Here is a 16,058-nt window from a genome sequence, read left to right on the forward strand (position 1 = left end):
TTGATACTTTTTTGTATTATTTTTTTTTTTCAAACCTTCTTTAGGTTTGATGTTTAAACCGATTCATTGAACTAGTTTTGATGAAGTTAATTCTGGAGTGACAAGAATTCTAGAAGAACCTCTAGCTTTACAAAATTCAGCATTGTTGGCGCTTATCAATCAAATAATCCGTTAAATATAATTTTAAACAAAAAGAACTGAAATATGAAATATCATGATATGATAAACGTTATGAAATATGCAGGGAATAATATGATAAACGTTATTGATTAGATTAGGTCAAACATTATTTTCCCTCCCAACTTTATTACTTCTCTCACATTTTCATATCAGAACAGTTTGAACATAGACGATTTGGATACCCTTTGGCCTCCTAGCCAGTGTTGCATATGAACTCCAATGGCATCTAAATACAAGCTGCTTCTTCCATGGAACCCAACCACTTTGCCCTCCGTCGTCGTCGACGTGAAAAAGTTCCCTATCTCCTCCCCGAACGGACCGAACTTCCCCCTACTTGTGTAAAAAGTAAGCGACTTTATAACTTGTTGTCGCTCGCCTTTACCGACGTAACCGTAATATCCCGATATACAAGTCAGTACTTCGTGTGGATAATCCAATTTTACCTGCAAATACAGCCAGAAAACATGTTTGGTTCATTGTGGATGTAAAAGAAGCTGTTGAAAAGTACTTGGTAGTACCCGATGTATGCTTGTTCCACTGTTTCCTCCATGCTTGACTGACCAAACTGATTGTTTGTTTCGATCATATTCGATTTGAATCGAACAAAACGCTTCGAGAGACCTTGTTAAGTATATCTGTTTAATGCCAGAGAATACCCCATCATCCCATGGTTTACCCCCGTCCCCGCCCCACGGTCCCGGTCCACAGGGTGCCGGTTCTTTTACGACACCACGAGTAATCTATGAAACAAATAACTCGTCTATAAGCTCTTTCATGACTAAGAAACATCTAAATGGTTAGCAGAGAGTTAGAGAGTACCTCTTCAAGTGCTCCTCCTTTTGAAGGTGCCACTTTCTTAGTCCAAGGGACAAGCTCATTTCCAAGAACTGGTGGTCGTGCAGCAGGAACGATTTCACTGGAGGGAGGACGAGACGCCGGGGTCACCTTTCCTTCGACTAAGTGCACGCCAAGAGCATCTAGGAACAAGCCTTTCCTACCATGAAATCCAACAATCTTTCCCTCCTTGACGTTGGTACTAAACGGGGTTCCTAGCGCCTCCCCGAACGGCCCGTACTTGGCTTTTGTAGTATAGAATGTGAGTGACTTGATAACATTAGGACCCATGTACATTACAGGCCCATAATGTCCCGTTACATGAGTCAAGATTTCATAGGGATAATCAAAAACAACCTGCAAAATGGTCGTTGTCACGACTACGAGAAAAACACGACAGAGAACGTAAATAACTTAAAACGAAATTATACAGGAAATACATTCATTCACCTTGTCATGTTTGAATCCTCCTTTTCCACCTGCTCGGGTTCCCCATATAGATTCCTCGTCCCAAGCATACAGAACTTTTATATAAACAATACCGACATTTCGCGACACATTAATTTCCCTAATACCAGAGTAATGTCCATCATCAAATGTAGTTCCACCCGAGCCACCCCACGGTCCACACGGTACCGCATTTTCAACTTTCGATGGTCCCTTCTTCACCAGCCTCTGAGATGACCATCACCAACTGTTATTTGAGTTCACTTGAAACAAGACAAATAAAAGCGTAACAGAAAAAAGGTTTCGTCTCACCTTGTCTGTGGATTCGTCGTCACTCGATTCCGAGCTCGAGGAACTAGATACTTGTTTCGAGATAGTATTTGGAAGAGGCTTTTTGAATTCATCCTTCTGTCGTAGAGCAAGAACAATATCATAATTTTGGCCAACACTTCCTTGTATAATTGAATAGCCTTCACTTTCAGCCTTACAAGCAACGTAATTCGGTGACTGAATCATTCCTTTAGATGGCGTTTGTATTGGCATAGGCTTTAGGTAAACTCCAATGGCATCCAGGTACAATCCACTCCTGCCATGGAACCCAACAATCTTGCCCTCGGTCGCTGGGAACGAGAAAATCGTTCCTAGTTCGACCCCATACGGCCCGAACTTCCTTTTGTTGCTCATAAAAGTCAGGGATCGAACGTAAACTTTGTCGAACGACACAAAGCTACCATAGTGTCCACGGATCATAGTCAAGTACTCGTCCGGGAAATCGAGCTTCACCTGTAAAACCAATAATGAAAAGATAACACACAGAGGTACTCCTGTATTCTTCATCAACGATCAAACTAAATTTCATCACAAAGATGTTTCGAAATTATCGAGCGATGATCCAACAAAGTATGGGGTTACCGTGTCTGTTTTAGTGCCACCGTTTCCTCCATGTTTATCTGACCAAATCGAACTTCCCTTCACATCATATTGAATCTTGATCGAGTCGATACCAGCTCCATGGCAAATTACCAGCTGCCTGATGGTCGAAAAAACTCCATCGTCCCAATAATTTCCACCTGTTCCTCCAAAAGGACCAGCTGAGATCGGCTTGATTTTTCGAGAACCATCAGAATTCTGCACGGGAAAAAACGAACTTTTAACTGGTTGTGGAAAACAAAGTGTATGCAATCAAATAATAGAAAGCAAATGAATAGCAGCTACCATTGTTGTTACAGAAACAAAAGACAAGACAAGTAAAGAGAGCAATGATTTTCTTGAACTCCGATGTCTGTGTAGCACAATTGCAGTGTGCCACGGCCTGTGAGGAATTTATTTGAGCCAAAAAGGGATAGAGAAGAGAATCAAGGTTTCAAAAGCTTTTTCAAATGATATGGGGAAGATAGATTCCAAATTTCACTAAGGAGGGGAAATATTTACTAGAAAAGAATCTGATCCTTCCATACAATAGAAAATGAAATCTTAAAAAACAATTGTACGTTTCGCAATAGATTCTAATATGTTTGGTATTCTTATTATTCTTTCATCTCCGTGAGTCACTTCGGTATGAAATTAAACATTTTGTACTGAAAAGTGACTTACGTAGGTATGAATTCCCAAGAGATCCCACGTCGGAACGAAGCATTCTTTAGAAGAGTGTGGAAACCTCTTTCTGGCAGACGTGCTTTAAAAACCTTGAGGGGAAGCTCGGAAGGGAAAATCCAAAGAGGACAATATCTGCTAGCGGTGGGCTTGAGCTGTTACATAATTCCTCCTCGGGAGCCCGAAGGTGCCCATATTACCCTACATCCTTTAAGCCAGTTTAGATGTACAGGCTTTCTTGATATGCAGGTAACCATCATGGCCTTTGCAGAAAATGATAATCGGTTAGTATGAAGCAGCTTGACAATCAATAATGGCACGTTCACTCATAGAGGGACATAGCTGAATTATCAGTAAACAGCCATCCGTACGAAGGTTTCTTATAACCAAAGACGAATAAAAATCGAGATGGACGAAAAATCAGTCTCGGTGAAGAACAGCTAAGCTAAGGAGGTAAAACCATACCAATTGGACATGAAGTTAGAAAGTGACTATGTAACGGCCCAGGCCCACCACTAGCAAATATTGTCCGCTTTGACCCGTTATGTATCACCGTCACCCGTTGGCGCACCGCCCAGTGACTGGCTCTATACCATTTGTAACAGCTCAAGCCCACTGACAACAAATATTGTCTTCTTTGGCCCGTTAGGTATCACTGTCAGCCTCACGGTTTCAAAACACGTCTACTAGGGAGAGGTTTCCTCATCCTTATAAAGAATGTTTCGTTCCCCTCTCCAACCAACGTGGATTCTCACAATCCACCCCCTTGAGGACCCAACATCCTCGTTGGCACACCGCTCGAGGACTGACTTTGATACCATTTGTAACAGCCCAAGCCCATTGATAGCAAATATTGTCCGCTTTGGGCCATTACGTACCGCCGTCAGCCTCACGATTTTAAAACGCATCTACTAGGGAGAGGCTTCCACACCCTTATAAGGAATGTTTCGTTCCCCTTTCCAACCAATGTGGAATCTCACAGACTACCCCTCACAACATGGGAATAACGCAACTCATGAAAGACTAGTTCGACCAAGAAGCTTTTTCCATAACTTCATCAAAAACCAAGGATCATTTCAACCTAAATGTGTCATGTCATTATACAGTAAACTATGCACCCAAACAAGCATGTAATGTCGAAATGCTATAAGAATTATACTAATAAACAGATAAAACAGTGAGTACCATAAAACAAATATTTGAAACGTCGTACGTTCCGATCAAATTTATTTCGTTACCTATAAATAGATCGCAAACCTGTCAAAATGCGTTATGAACAATTGATTCTCAGCATAATCCAAATTCTACACGAATATGTCTAACCAATCTTCACAACTGCACATTCCCTGAGATCATCTTTTCAAGCAACTACCCTCTTCTAAGAACAGCTTACACATCATGTTCAGGCTACCAATAATCCCCACAAGAACAACAGCCATTTTTGAAATGGTGCAGGCATTTTGAGTCACTTAAATATATTTCACATCCATGAGCCTCTGAGACATACTTGGCCATCTGATGACAGTCTCCACATATTCTCAAGTTTTTCACGATTTTTATTCTTTTCGGTTCGTGAGACGACCCAATAAGGCCAAAAGCAAATGCAAACTTTTCACAGTGGAACCCGCCAATTTTTTCCTCCTTCGGTTCGTCGTCGATAGAAAGCTGATGGTGATTATTAAATTTCTTTACTTTCCCTACAATGCCTTTTATCCAAGTATTTAGAACGTCGACTTTGGAATGATCGCCATTGACGAAAAAATAGACTTTGTTCCCGACTTCAACCCAGCACTGTGCTGTACATTTCTTCATTGCACTCTCTCTTCCAAGCTTTCTCACTTTTAAAGCTTGTTCAGATTTCCCATATAAAGCATATGCCTGTATTAATAAACGGTAAATCACATGATTATCAGGCTCCAATTCAAGTAGGTGCTCGGCTGCTCGTACTGCCAAGTGTAAGTTCCCATGAAACCTCGAGGCAGTCAGTAGGCTGGTCCAGATGGAGACATCTGGTTCTGTAGGCATGTTTTCGATGAACTCGATTGCATCGGTAAGCCTCCCAGAACGTCCATAAAGATCAACCATAGCTGAATAATGATCTAAAGTTGGCAGAATTTGATGTTCTTCAGTGATGCTAGAAAAAACATGTCGTCCCCTGTCGACCATCCCAGCAATGCCACAGGCATAAATAATACTAGCCAGTGTACCTCGGTTCGGCCTAATTCCAAACCTTTTCATCTGATCGAACAAATGAAATGCAGCATCTGAGCAACCATGTAAAATATATCCTGCAATAATTGAATTCCAGGTGATAATATCTTTCGACGACATGCCATCAAAGATGTTTCTTGAATATTGAATGTTCCCCGACTTGGCATACGTGTCTATAAGCGAGTTCGCAACAGGAAGCTCCGATTCCAGGTTTCTACGCAACACACAGCCATGGATTTCCTTTATTTTCTTCTCTGCCATTACATTTGCACAAACTGGTAAGATACTCAAGATAGTTACTGAATTAGGATTAAAATTAAGAGACTGCATTTGTCGAAATATTGCTAGAGCTTTGTTCTTTTCACCGAGCCGGTGGTACCCCGCAATCAGAGAATTCCAGGACGCCGTGTTCGGATTAACCTCCTCATCATTTTCCATCATTTGAAAGAGGTTCATAGCTTGATCCTCATCTCCATTGTGTATACACCCTGATATCATCACATTCCATGTCACAACATTAGGCATTACATTTGATTCCCTTAATCTCATAAAAAGTTCATATGCTTTACCACAGTATCCACCCTGACAATATCCTCCAATCATCGAGTTCCACGTATAAATATCTTTTTCTAAAATTGTATCAAAGACATGATGAGCAGCTTCCAATTTTCCACATTTAGAATACATATCAATAAGTGAATTCCCAACCAATACCTGATGAGCAATCCCCATTTTAATTGCTAAACAATGTATTTCCAGTCCTTTTTGCAGCGATTTTAAGGAAGCACACGCCGACGTCACGCTCGTAATAGTTACAGCATTTGGTTCAACCCCTGCTAGAATCATCTCCTTGAAGAAATCCAATGCCAGATTAATCCTGCTGCTTTGAGCAAAACCCGAAATCATCGAAGTCCAAGTATAGACATCAGGAGTGATCCCCATACTTTCCATCTTCTTCTTCAATTCTATAACAAGATTACATTTCCCCAACTGGCTATAACTAGCAATCAGTATGTTACAAGTAACCAAACCCGGGTTGAATCCTTGATCGTTCATCGTGTCGAGCAACGTCCTAGCTTCATCGCCATGTCCCTTCCGACAATAGCCAGCTATTATAGCATTCCAAGAGACCTCATCTCTTTCGTCCATGTTCTCAAAGAACTTCCTAGCCAAACTCAAATTCCCACATTTAACCAATGCCGTCAAAATAGAATTGCTTACACGCATAGAACAACTCAACCCACATCGAATAACCACAGAATGCATCAACTTCAAAGTTTCAAGATCCTCGCAATTCCCACAAGCTTGCAGTATTCTTGGGAAAAGAAAAGCATCAGGCAGTACTCCATCACCCATCATCAAAAAGAAAAGGTCAACTACTTCTTTCCATCTCTGCTCTCTTGAATATGCGCCTATCATTGCCGACCAAGTGTACAAATTTCTCTCCGGCATTTCATCAAACACCTTACGTGCATCTTTTAGAAACCCACATTTCGCATACATGCTAACTAGCTTCGTCTCAACAAATGGGTTCACCTGATCGACTAAACAGAGACGAACATGAAGCTCACGACCCACTTCAATAGAATCCGCATCTATGCAAGTTTGAAGCAAATTGATATACATGTTGGTGCTTAACTTAGACCCATGTCTGGACATTGAATCAATGGCGGATATGGCTTCTCGGAGGAGGCCATGGCGGCAAAGGTAACTCAAATGGTCGTCATTGGACTTCGAACTGGATTTCTGGGTGAAAAATATAGTAGTTTGAGTTGGTTTTGAGGAGAATTTAAGGGGTTTGGTTTTGATAATTGAAGCGGGGACGGAAATTGGAGGCTTTGTTTGGCAAGGAATCGCCAGTTTCTCCATTGTTAATCAGAGAGTAGAGTTCTTCACACCCTTCCAAAGTTCATAGGCTCACTCACAACTTGTTAATTAAAATAACCAAATGAAGATCAGAAGATGCCGCAGGTGTGGACGTGGCGCCTCCTCCACAGGCTCTAGTGGATGGGGTTACTGGATACTGTTTCCACTTTTTTTTTTTTTTTTTTTTTAATTTTATTTTATTAAAATATCATTTTCGTCGTGGCCTTTAAATTTTAATCAATTACTTATGATTTTTTCAATTTCATAAAGAAAATTTGGAAAAATCTATAAGAAGCTAACTAAGAGAGTAAATATAAGATTTTTTTTTTTTTTTTTTTTTTAAATTACATCCATTAAAATTTGACGATTTAGATATTATTTTGTTGTAATTATCGATTTTTAAATCATGGTTGGTTAATGCTTGAAGATTAGATGAATACAGACGGTGCTCATAGCTTTGTTTTTACTATGCCTTAGAGGAAGGAGGCTTGACTCCTTTTCTTTTGGGATCCTTTGTTCGACATTTGAAGATTTACCAATTTAGTGACACAACTAAGTTTTAGGGCATGACTCTAATACTATTTTAGATGAATACTACTCTCCACAATGGTATGATATTGTCTACTCTCTAGGTATGATATTGTACATTTTGAGCATAAACTCTCCTAACTTTACTTTGGACTTTTACAAAGTCTTCATACCAATGAAGAAAGTATCTTTTGATTATAAACCCATGATCATTCCGTTATCCAACGACAGTCAGTCAAGTTCTTACAGTAGGCTGGGGATTAAATTTGAAAATCATGCAACTCCAGAGTTCAACAAATTCCTAACCCATTTATTCCACATTGAATCCAGCAGCTTCTATACAATTAGCACCATAATCATATTTGAGAGTTGCGCACATAATCCAATTTCTGTAAGGAGAAACAAAAACAGTGAACATCTTAGACAAAATGTTATGAAATCCAAAAGTAGATCAAAATCGAAGCCGGAATCATCCTTGTTACACCATACCGAGGATAAGAAGAACACACATCCTCCAAGCTGACTGTCTAAGCAGTAGAAGCAGCAGCTGCTGGAGTTTTAAGCTCTTCTATTTTCCTCAATAGCGCCGCTCTATCAGTACCAACAATCCTGTGAGATTTTTGCCCTCTTTTCAGGAAAATAAACGTCGGTAATGCCTCAATATCCCACTTGAAAGCAACACGCTGCAGAGAGAAACAGAAGCAACTGTTGGGATCAAGTAAAAAAGAAAAGAGCTCTAGCGCATGCTACAGTATACAACAATATCTTCAAGAAACAGAACTGTTGAAATATGATGTGATGGATAGGAAAGAGCAAAGAGAGATCAAGTATGTTTACTTTCAATTCATCGACGTCTACTTCCAGGAAAATGACACTAGGATGATTCTTAGCCAATTGTGAGAAATATGGAGCAATTAAACGGCGTGGCCCGCACCAGGGAGCAGTAAAATGCACCACAATCTATGAAAGCAAAACTTAAGAAACATTAGGAACATAAAAAATTGACACAAACTGTAACAATAGCCTGTAATACAGAATCAGTCAAATGTGGTCAAGCAAATTAGCACAATCAAGTTCAAGGTCTTACTAAAGAAAAAGGAAAAGTGTAACAGTGAAGGATTGAAGTCCTGAAGAATACAAATCAAACGATTCCACTAAGACGTTAAAAAGAAAACCTAGATATCGTAAATTTCAACACGATCATTCAATATTGATAAATCGAATATATAATTAGCCTAAGAGATCAGAAATTCCGGCGAATCCATCGCGACTTTTACCAAAACATTGAACAATCTCCAAACAGGAAAAGAATAGAAAAAGAAAAGGCAAAAGGAATCAAGAAACGTGAAAGTGCTTTTCACATACCTATCCACTAAATCGAAAAATCCATCGGAATCCATTAAATTGTAGAAATGAAGAATCTGAAAAATCAAAAGACTATACCAGTTTTCCAGATTCTTTCAACAATACAGCATTCCATTCAGAAGTACTACGACAGGCAATCACATTTCCTTCTTGAGCCATTGGCTTACACAGAAATCGGAGACCAGCAAAAATTGTTCTCTGTATCAAAAACAGCAACGATGCAGAGATGGCGATGGGCCGGTATTTATAGAACCAGGGGTGGGACTGTCTCCGGTTCCTCTTTTATTTTATTTTATTATTATTTTTTTTTTTTACTAAATGGCCATCTGAAATTTTACATGAAAATAAAATTTTAAAATATTTACGATGCATTGTATAAATAAAAATATTACTCTTATTTATGTTTTTTAGAAACAAATGAAAAACAAGAAACATAAACATCTTCTAAAAAAAAATTACTTCTAAAAAATTAAAAATAATTAATAAAAAAACATTATCAAATCGACTTAATATTGCTTCTTTTCATTGATTTATATTTAAATCATAATTTTTTATTTTTCTATAATGGGAATAAAATCGTTAATTTTATCTTGTTTTAGACTTTCTCAATCATTTATTTATTAGGTGAGGGTGATGACAGGTCATGCAAAATTAAAATAAATATTTTTTAAAAATCGAATTAAAAGAGGTTTAAACCATACATTATACATTATTTATATGTCACATGCTACACATGGAAAAATATAATAAAGAGAAATTGAAAATAATAACTACGTGAGTTAACTAAACGTTTTTCTCTCATGATTACGAATTATTATGTATTTTATACAAATAAAATAAAATTTTAAATTAGTGAGACTAAATTAATAAAAATTCACTTCAACCGTTCAGGTTAACTTAAAAAAAATCCATAAATTAAATATCTTGTTATCGAAGGAAAATCATAAATATTTTGTCTCATAATTTAAAAAAGTTTTAAAAATATCTTTTATACTTTTTATTAAACCTGAACTTAAAAAAAAAGTAAATATGAGTAATATTAAAAAGTTTAATACAACTATTTTAAAAAAAAGTAAATGGGTTAATATTATTTTTAAAATTGTAAGTATTTTTTAAATAAAATACAGTAAAGATATTTTAAAATTTTTTAAAAAATTTGAAGGGTATTAATGAATTTTTAAAAAAATTGAAAGATATTTTCAAATCTATATTTTTGAAGTAATTTATTAATGGTTTACCTCCAAAAACTAAGATATTTTTAAAAAAAATTTAAAAAAATTTAGAGGTATTTATGAGACAAAATAGTAAATTTCTCGTCATACACCATTAAAAAACTAGTAATAATAAAGGTTTTAAAAGGTTAAGGAATTTGATTCTCCGCTATGGGCTTATGGCCCATCGTTTTCTCAGTCTATAGGGCTTCCCTCCGGTGCAAATTTGGGCCCATTAACGTGTAATAAAATACAACTAATGGGAACAAAGAATCTCGTCCACTAAATTATGAAGTTTGACCCAAGTTTTTTTTTTTTTTTTTTTTTTTTTTTTTTTGCATAATTATATTACATGTGAATATGAGATTTCAATATATATATATATATTAAGAATACTTTATAAATCATAATAAATTTGAAGAACCTCTGACTTTATAATAAATAAATAAAAAATGAAAAAGTCTATGAATAGTGATGTAGCACTAAAAGGAATAAAATGTTCGCATTTTTTTTAAAGATTTTTAAGTAAAGAAAAAAAAGTAGGGTAAAAAACCTAAATATTTCTTATTTTATTACGTCACGAAAATTCTTTGGCATTCTATAAGGAAATTGGTTTCTTGAGAAAAAGAAGAGAAAAAAAGTATTTAATAAATTGGACCTACGAGAATTATTATGTTTTGGAGTTTATAATTTGGGTTTAGTTTATAGTGGTTGCGTAAAAATGACTCAAATATAAACGTTGATTATGGATTAATCGTCGTCCACAAATATTGATAAAAATAAAATTATTGGTCAATGTGAACATCAACCTATTTTGATAACTAAAAAATGGCTCAAAATGTCAACAAATGGAAGTAAATGTTTTTCTACTACGGTTAAGTTTATGAAGTTAGATAGTGGACCGACCCCGACATAATTGATCTTTTGTAGTTAATAACCAATGACTAAAATTGCAAGAGTGAATATTTGTGACACTTATAGGTTAAGAAGTCCTAATTCTTAACTGGGTGTTTGTTTCACGATTTTGAGGAGAGAATTGGGAGGGGCTTTTATAAGCTCGTGTTCGGCCATGGGGAATTAATTCATAGCCTTTGGAAAACTTTTTTTACATGCATTCAAAAGACAGTTTATGTTATCCAAAGTCCTCTAATTCCCCATGTGTGAAAACCTCTCCGTCGTAGACACATTTTAAAATCATGAAACTGACGACGACACACCGGCCAAAACAGACAATATTTGTTAGCAACGAGATTGAATTGTTTGCATGGTTATAGATTCCTAGACTAGCTTAGTAATTTGGGGCATTTTGATCATAGATATAAAAGGGAAGAAAAAAAAGAGAGAATACTCAATAATGTATAGTCATAGATATAAAAGATACCTACGAATAAATTATTCCATTGTCCCACTTTAAAAACTACTTTCTTCCAAACAAGAGGAGGCAGATCCATACCCCAGTTTATTCTTTTCCTCCTTCAACCCATTTCCTCACCCAAATGACCCCTAAATCCTCCAAAGTTTCAGTTCTTATTCAACCTGATTAAAGCATAGCACATCATGGAGAACCAAGCACAAATATGAGAGATTCAACAACACGAACACTTTCCAAAGCTGAGAGAAAAAGGAGGATAGAAGTAAAAGCTTCGGCAGATACATCATCATAGATATACTGAATCTTATTGTACATATGTTTTTTTACGGACATGCAAAGAACACAAGTAAACATCTCCGACACAATGCCATCAAATCCACAAGCAGAACAAACTCGAAACCAGAATCATCATCACACCATAATAATAAGAAGCAGAACGATCCATCAAGCTCACCATCTAAGCAGAGGAAGTGGCAGCTGGTGTTCCTAATTCCAATACTTTCTTCCCCAGCTCCACTTTGTCAGCACCCACAATCCTGTGAACTTCCGCCCCTCCTTTCAGGAAAACAAAGGTCGGCATTGCCGTAACGTCGAACTTTTGAGCAATTTCCTGCAAAGAAATAGGAACCATTGCTTGATAAGAAAAGATAAACTAAACGAAACAGTTCCATTCCACTGCATTAACTGTCCCAAACAACAGAGTGGGTATGATATGATAGTTTGGGAAGAGTTGAAGGGGCTTAGATTACTGTACTTTTAACTCATCGACGTCCACTTTCAGGAAAACGATATTGACGTGCGCCTTAGCCATCTCTGCGAATACTGGAGCAATGAAACGGCATGGCGGGCACCAGGAAGCAGTAAAATCCACCACAATCTAATAAAAAGAATTTTAGAAACATCAGGAACAAAAAATTAACCACAAAACTACTGTCAAACCAGAATGAAATCATCAAGTTCAAAGACTTCTAATAAAAAGGACACGAAGCGAGAAACAGAGAATAATTGAAGGGTAAAATTGTGAAATCTGATATAAACTCAAAACATTCCATAATCGATCAAAAGTCCTATTAGCAATTTCAACACTACAATCGAAATAAACAGTCAAAATTGAAGAAATTAGACTGATAACAAGGCACAATCATACGTAAATATCAGAAACCCTAACGAATCAATCACGGATCTTCCCAGATCATCGAACAATCTAGAACAATAACAATAATAATGCAGCAGCAATTGCGAAGACATGAAAAATGCTTCGATATACCTACGCGCCAAATCCAAAATTCAATCGAAATCACATACGAAAGTCAATCAATTCGAGAGTAGAAATGGAGAGAACGAAAAAACAAAAATCATACCAGTTTACCAGCCTCGATTCCTTGCTTAACAAGCGCATCGAATTCTTCAACCTTACGAACCACAATCACTTGTCCTTCTGCAGCCATTGGTTCAAACAAAAAAATCGGTGTCTTGCAGAAGTCGTCCCTGAATTTGAAAATGAAGCGATGAATAGAGACGCATTGGAACAGGAGGGTTTATATAGAGAGTGGAAAATGGCCCCAGTTTTCATTTGTTCCATTTTACCGAAATACCCTTAAGAGTTGACTTCTACCAAAGTGAGCGCAAATGGCAATAATGTGAATGCATTTATATCTAATATTGTCGTTATCCCCAATTGAAACGCATTTAAAATAATAATAAAAAAAAAACATAAAAATAATAAATAATTTAATTTAATTTTGATTTTAAAATGGCAGAGCTTCCAACGTTTTTCGTCATTTTCTCTCTTTTAATTTCTTTTCATAATTACGGTGGGACCCATCGTTATAAACGATTTTTTTAATTATTAAAAAATTTTAAAACTTTAAATTAATTGAATAAATAAATAAACTTGCCTATGGGCTACGGCCCATGAAAGACGAATGAACGGTGAAAAATGGGTACAACGTTGTCTGGGCTTTGATGTGGGCTTATGGCACGTGTGAATTCGGCCCATTAACGAGTAAATATTAATTACATTTTTTAAAAGGGAAATAGGAAAAAGATCGTCCACAAAAGAAGGAAGGTTGTTGAAAAATATATTTTATTCTTGAAATTCCTCGCTCCCGAGGAATCGAAGATAATATTATTTAATAGGGACTTTGGGCCATGGATCCAACAAAACTTTGGGCCATGGATCCAACAAGACTTGGGCCTCCGTCCATCACCGAACCCACTTTATTTGGCCCATGTCTACAAAATTTAGTCCGAATAATAACCTTAAATTTTCAAAAAACTAATATATATATATATATATATATATATAATCTTTCAAAAATTTTATTAATATCTTTGTTTAAATTTAATTTTTTTTATTGTTAGTAATGGAATAATAATAAATAAAAAAATTTTATTTGTATATTAACGATAATAATTTAATTTTCTATAAGAATATAAACACTAATTTTAAAAATTCGTATATTTTTTTTTAAAAAAAAAAAATTCAATAAAATATTAATTATTTTTATCCGGGTAGTTTTAATTTTTTTTAATATTAAAAGTTAAAAAGTTATTTTTGAAAATTTATTATGAATTTAGCTCAAAACTAAATTTAAATAACAGCCGAAAAGTCGATGGAGATAATACATTGTACACCTTATCCATTTCGTGAAAACCGAGGAAGATGGCCCCACCAGATTCATGTGGGGCCCACCAAACAGAACAAGTTTTAATTCCACTTTCCTTCTTCCTTCCATTCCCCAGGTTTTATCCTCCCAAAGCCCCCTTGAAATCAAAACCCCATTTTTCAAATTCCCATTTGTTTATTTTATTTTTTAAATAAATAAATAATTAATTAATGTTGCTTTGAATTTATGAAACATCAAGATGTCTCTGTCTCTGTCTCTGTCTCCTCACCCCTTCGTCATGGGTCATATCCTGCGAATGTGCTCCTATGGTTCGCTGTCTCTGGATACAGTCTAAATACAGTGACAGAGAAAACCCTAGAGAGAGAGAGAGAGAAGAGAGGGAAACTGGAGGTTTTGTTGTAGAGACCAAAATGAGGCCATGTGTATGTAAGACAGAAACCCAGAAGAGCAGCTCATCGCATGGACACGATTTATTCAATTCTTCTTGCCAAGTATCATCCACATCCCTCCGCCGGCCACGTTTCATCCTCCTCCCACTTTCTCGCTCTAACTCCAATTCTTTTATACTCGCCTTCCATTCACATCCCCCCTGCAATCTCCTCCTCATCCATGTTGAAATCAAGCAAGCAAGTTAAAAGGACTCCTTCAGCTTCCCATGCCACTTCTAGAAAGGGCTGTATGAGAGGCAAAGGAGGCCCTGAAAACGCTTCCTGCACTTATAAAGGCGTGCGCCAGAGGACATGGGGTAAATGGGTTGCTGAAATTCGAGAGCCCAATCGCGGGGCTCGTCTTTGGCTTGGCACGTTCGACACATCCCATGATGCCGCTATGGCTTATGACAATGCCGCTCGGCGTCTTTATGGCTCTGAAGCTAAACTCAATCTCCCTCATCTTTCCCCCAATTTGCAGCACCATAATCACCCTCTGCTTCTTCCTGTCTCTGTTTCCTCTTCCTCCGACAGTGCGGCTGCCACGGTGGAAGATGTCGGGTCCATCAGCTCAGCTCCCCATGACAACAGTAGCAGCAGGATGAGATTTGGGGAGGAGGAGGAGGAGGAGATTGGGGGGCTTTGGAGATCGATGAGTATTAGCTTGGATGATTCAATTTGGGCTGAAGCAGCCATGTCTTTGGATTTTCCTGTCGTGGAAGATCGAGATCGTCAAGGCGTTTTTGCTGCTGATTTTGTGGATTCTAATGGATGGGATACTCTCCAATGGTGTTCTTGATATCCATGGAAGAATCTTAAATTTGTAATAACTGGGATTGTATTATACACTTGCTTTTTTTTTTTTTTCCCCTCTGGATCTGTCTTTTATTTTCGTTGGTTTGTGGTCGTTTGGATTGAAATCTATTATAGCCTGCAAGTAAATACATAAAATTATTGTGTTTTGATCTCTGCAACATACTTGGAAATGGTGTATAATTGTGTATATATATATATATTATAAGTTCTCTTACTATAAACCCTAAATGGAAGCTCAGTTTTGTGGCGTTTTTTAAAGCAAATTGCAAGTGGGGAATGTTTTGAGCTTCCCTACAGAAGCTTTGATGCTTTTTCTGGAACTGGGTTTCTGCCATCTGATTCTGTTTTCAGTTCAGAACTTTTGGTCGGATTCTACCAATATTGTTGATATCCATTGTCCCATTGTCGAGTGAATCGTTTAACGTAACACCTGATGGTGCGCATTAATCGTTTAACGTAACACCTGATGGTGCGCATTAATCGTTTAACGTAACACCTGATGGTGCGCGTTAATCGTTTAACGTAACGCCTGATGGTGCGCATTAATCGTTTAAGTCCATCGCTACGATTACAAGTC

At 37.0% G+C, this 16,058-nt stretch overlaps 5 protein-coding genes across 6 annotated transcripts; 1 reads left to right on the plus strand and 4 right to left on the minus strand.

Annotated features, from left to right (window-relative positions):
* Window positions 1-239: 239 nt before the first annotated feature.
* On the minus strand, window positions 240-2,815 carry LOC111805241 (jacalin-related lectin 3). The gene is made up of 7 exons (XM_023690215.2): window positions 2,677-2,815; window positions 2,374-2,589; window positions 1,774-2,244; window positions 1,465-1,689; window positions 1,000-1,371; window positions 699-920; window positions 240-623 (listed from the first exon to the last, which is right to left on the minus strand). The coding sequence occupies exons 1-7, from the start codon at window positions 2,677-2,679 to the stop codon at window positions 330-332; spliced, it is 1,803 nt and encodes a 600-aa protein (XP_023545983.2). The 5' UTR covers window positions 2,680-2,815; the 3' UTR covers window positions 240-329.
* Window positions 2,448-7,233, minus strand: LOC147790071 (Pentatricopeptide repeat (PPR-like) superfamily protein). 2 transcript variants are annotated; one of them, XM_087128437.1, is made up of 3 exons: window positions 4,312-7,233; window positions 3,055-3,317; window positions 2,448-2,589 (listed from the first exon to the last, which is right to left on the minus strand). In XM_087128437.1, the coding sequence occupies exon 1, from the start codon at window positions 7,132-7,134 to the stop codon at window positions 4,462-4,464; it is 2,673 nt and encodes an 890-aa protein (XP_086984563.1). In that variant the 5' UTR covers window positions 7,135-7,233; the 3' UTR covers window positions 2,448-2,589; window positions 3,055-3,317; window positions 4,312-4,461. The 2 variants fall into 2 exon arrangements, with proteins under 2 accessions (XP_086984563.1, XP_086984562.1); XM_087128436.1 differs by having other exon boundaries at window positions 4,293-7,233.
* Window positions 7,234-7,825: 592 nt separating this feature from the next.
* Window positions 7,826-9,221, minus strand: LOC111806056 (thioredoxin H-type). The gene is made up of 4 exons (XM_023691404.2): window positions 9,103-9,221; window positions 8,497-8,619; window positions 8,149-8,342; window positions 7,826-8,048 (listed from the first exon to the last, which is right to left on the minus strand). The coding sequence occupies exons 1-3, from the start codon at window positions 9,181-9,183 to the stop codon at window positions 8,187-8,189; spliced, it is 360 nt and encodes a 119-aa protein (XP_023547172.1). The 5' UTR covers window positions 9,184-9,221; the 3' UTR covers window positions 7,826-8,048; window positions 8,149-8,186.
* A 2,643-nt stretch (window positions 9,222-11,864) lies between these two features.
* LOC111804945 (thioredoxin H5) lies at window positions 11,865-13,132 on the minus strand. Its single transcript, XM_023689782.2, has 3 exons — window positions 12,969-13,132; window positions 12,362-12,484; window positions 11,865-12,217 (listed from the first exon to the last, which is right to left on the minus strand). Exons 1-3 carry the CDS (start codon window positions 13,053-13,055, stop codon window positions 12,065-12,067), a joined length of 363 nt encoding a protein of 120 aa, XP_023545550.2. The 5' UTR covers window positions 13,056-13,132; the 3' UTR covers window positions 11,865-12,064.
* Window positions 13,133-14,515: 1,383 nt separating this feature from the next.
* On the plus strand, window positions 14,516-15,634 carry LOC111805867 (dehydration-responsive element-binding protein 2D). The gene has a single exon (XM_023691134.2). The coding sequence runs from the start codon at window positions 14,697-14,699 to the stop codon at window positions 15,462-15,464; it is 768 nt and encodes a 255-aa protein (XP_023546902.2). The 5' UTR covers window positions 14,516-14,696; the 3' UTR covers window positions 15,465-15,634.
* Window positions 15,635-16,058: the final 424 nt, after the last annotated feature.

This window comes from Cucurbita pepo, chromosome 11 (genome assembly GCF_057944985.1).
Source record: "Cucurbita pepo subsp. pepo isolate OVF chromosome 11, ASM5794498v1, whole genome shotgun sequence".
Lineage (NCBI taxonomy): Eukaryota > Viridiplantae > Streptophyta > Magnoliopsida > Cucurbitales > Cucurbitaceae > Cucurbita > Cucurbita pepo.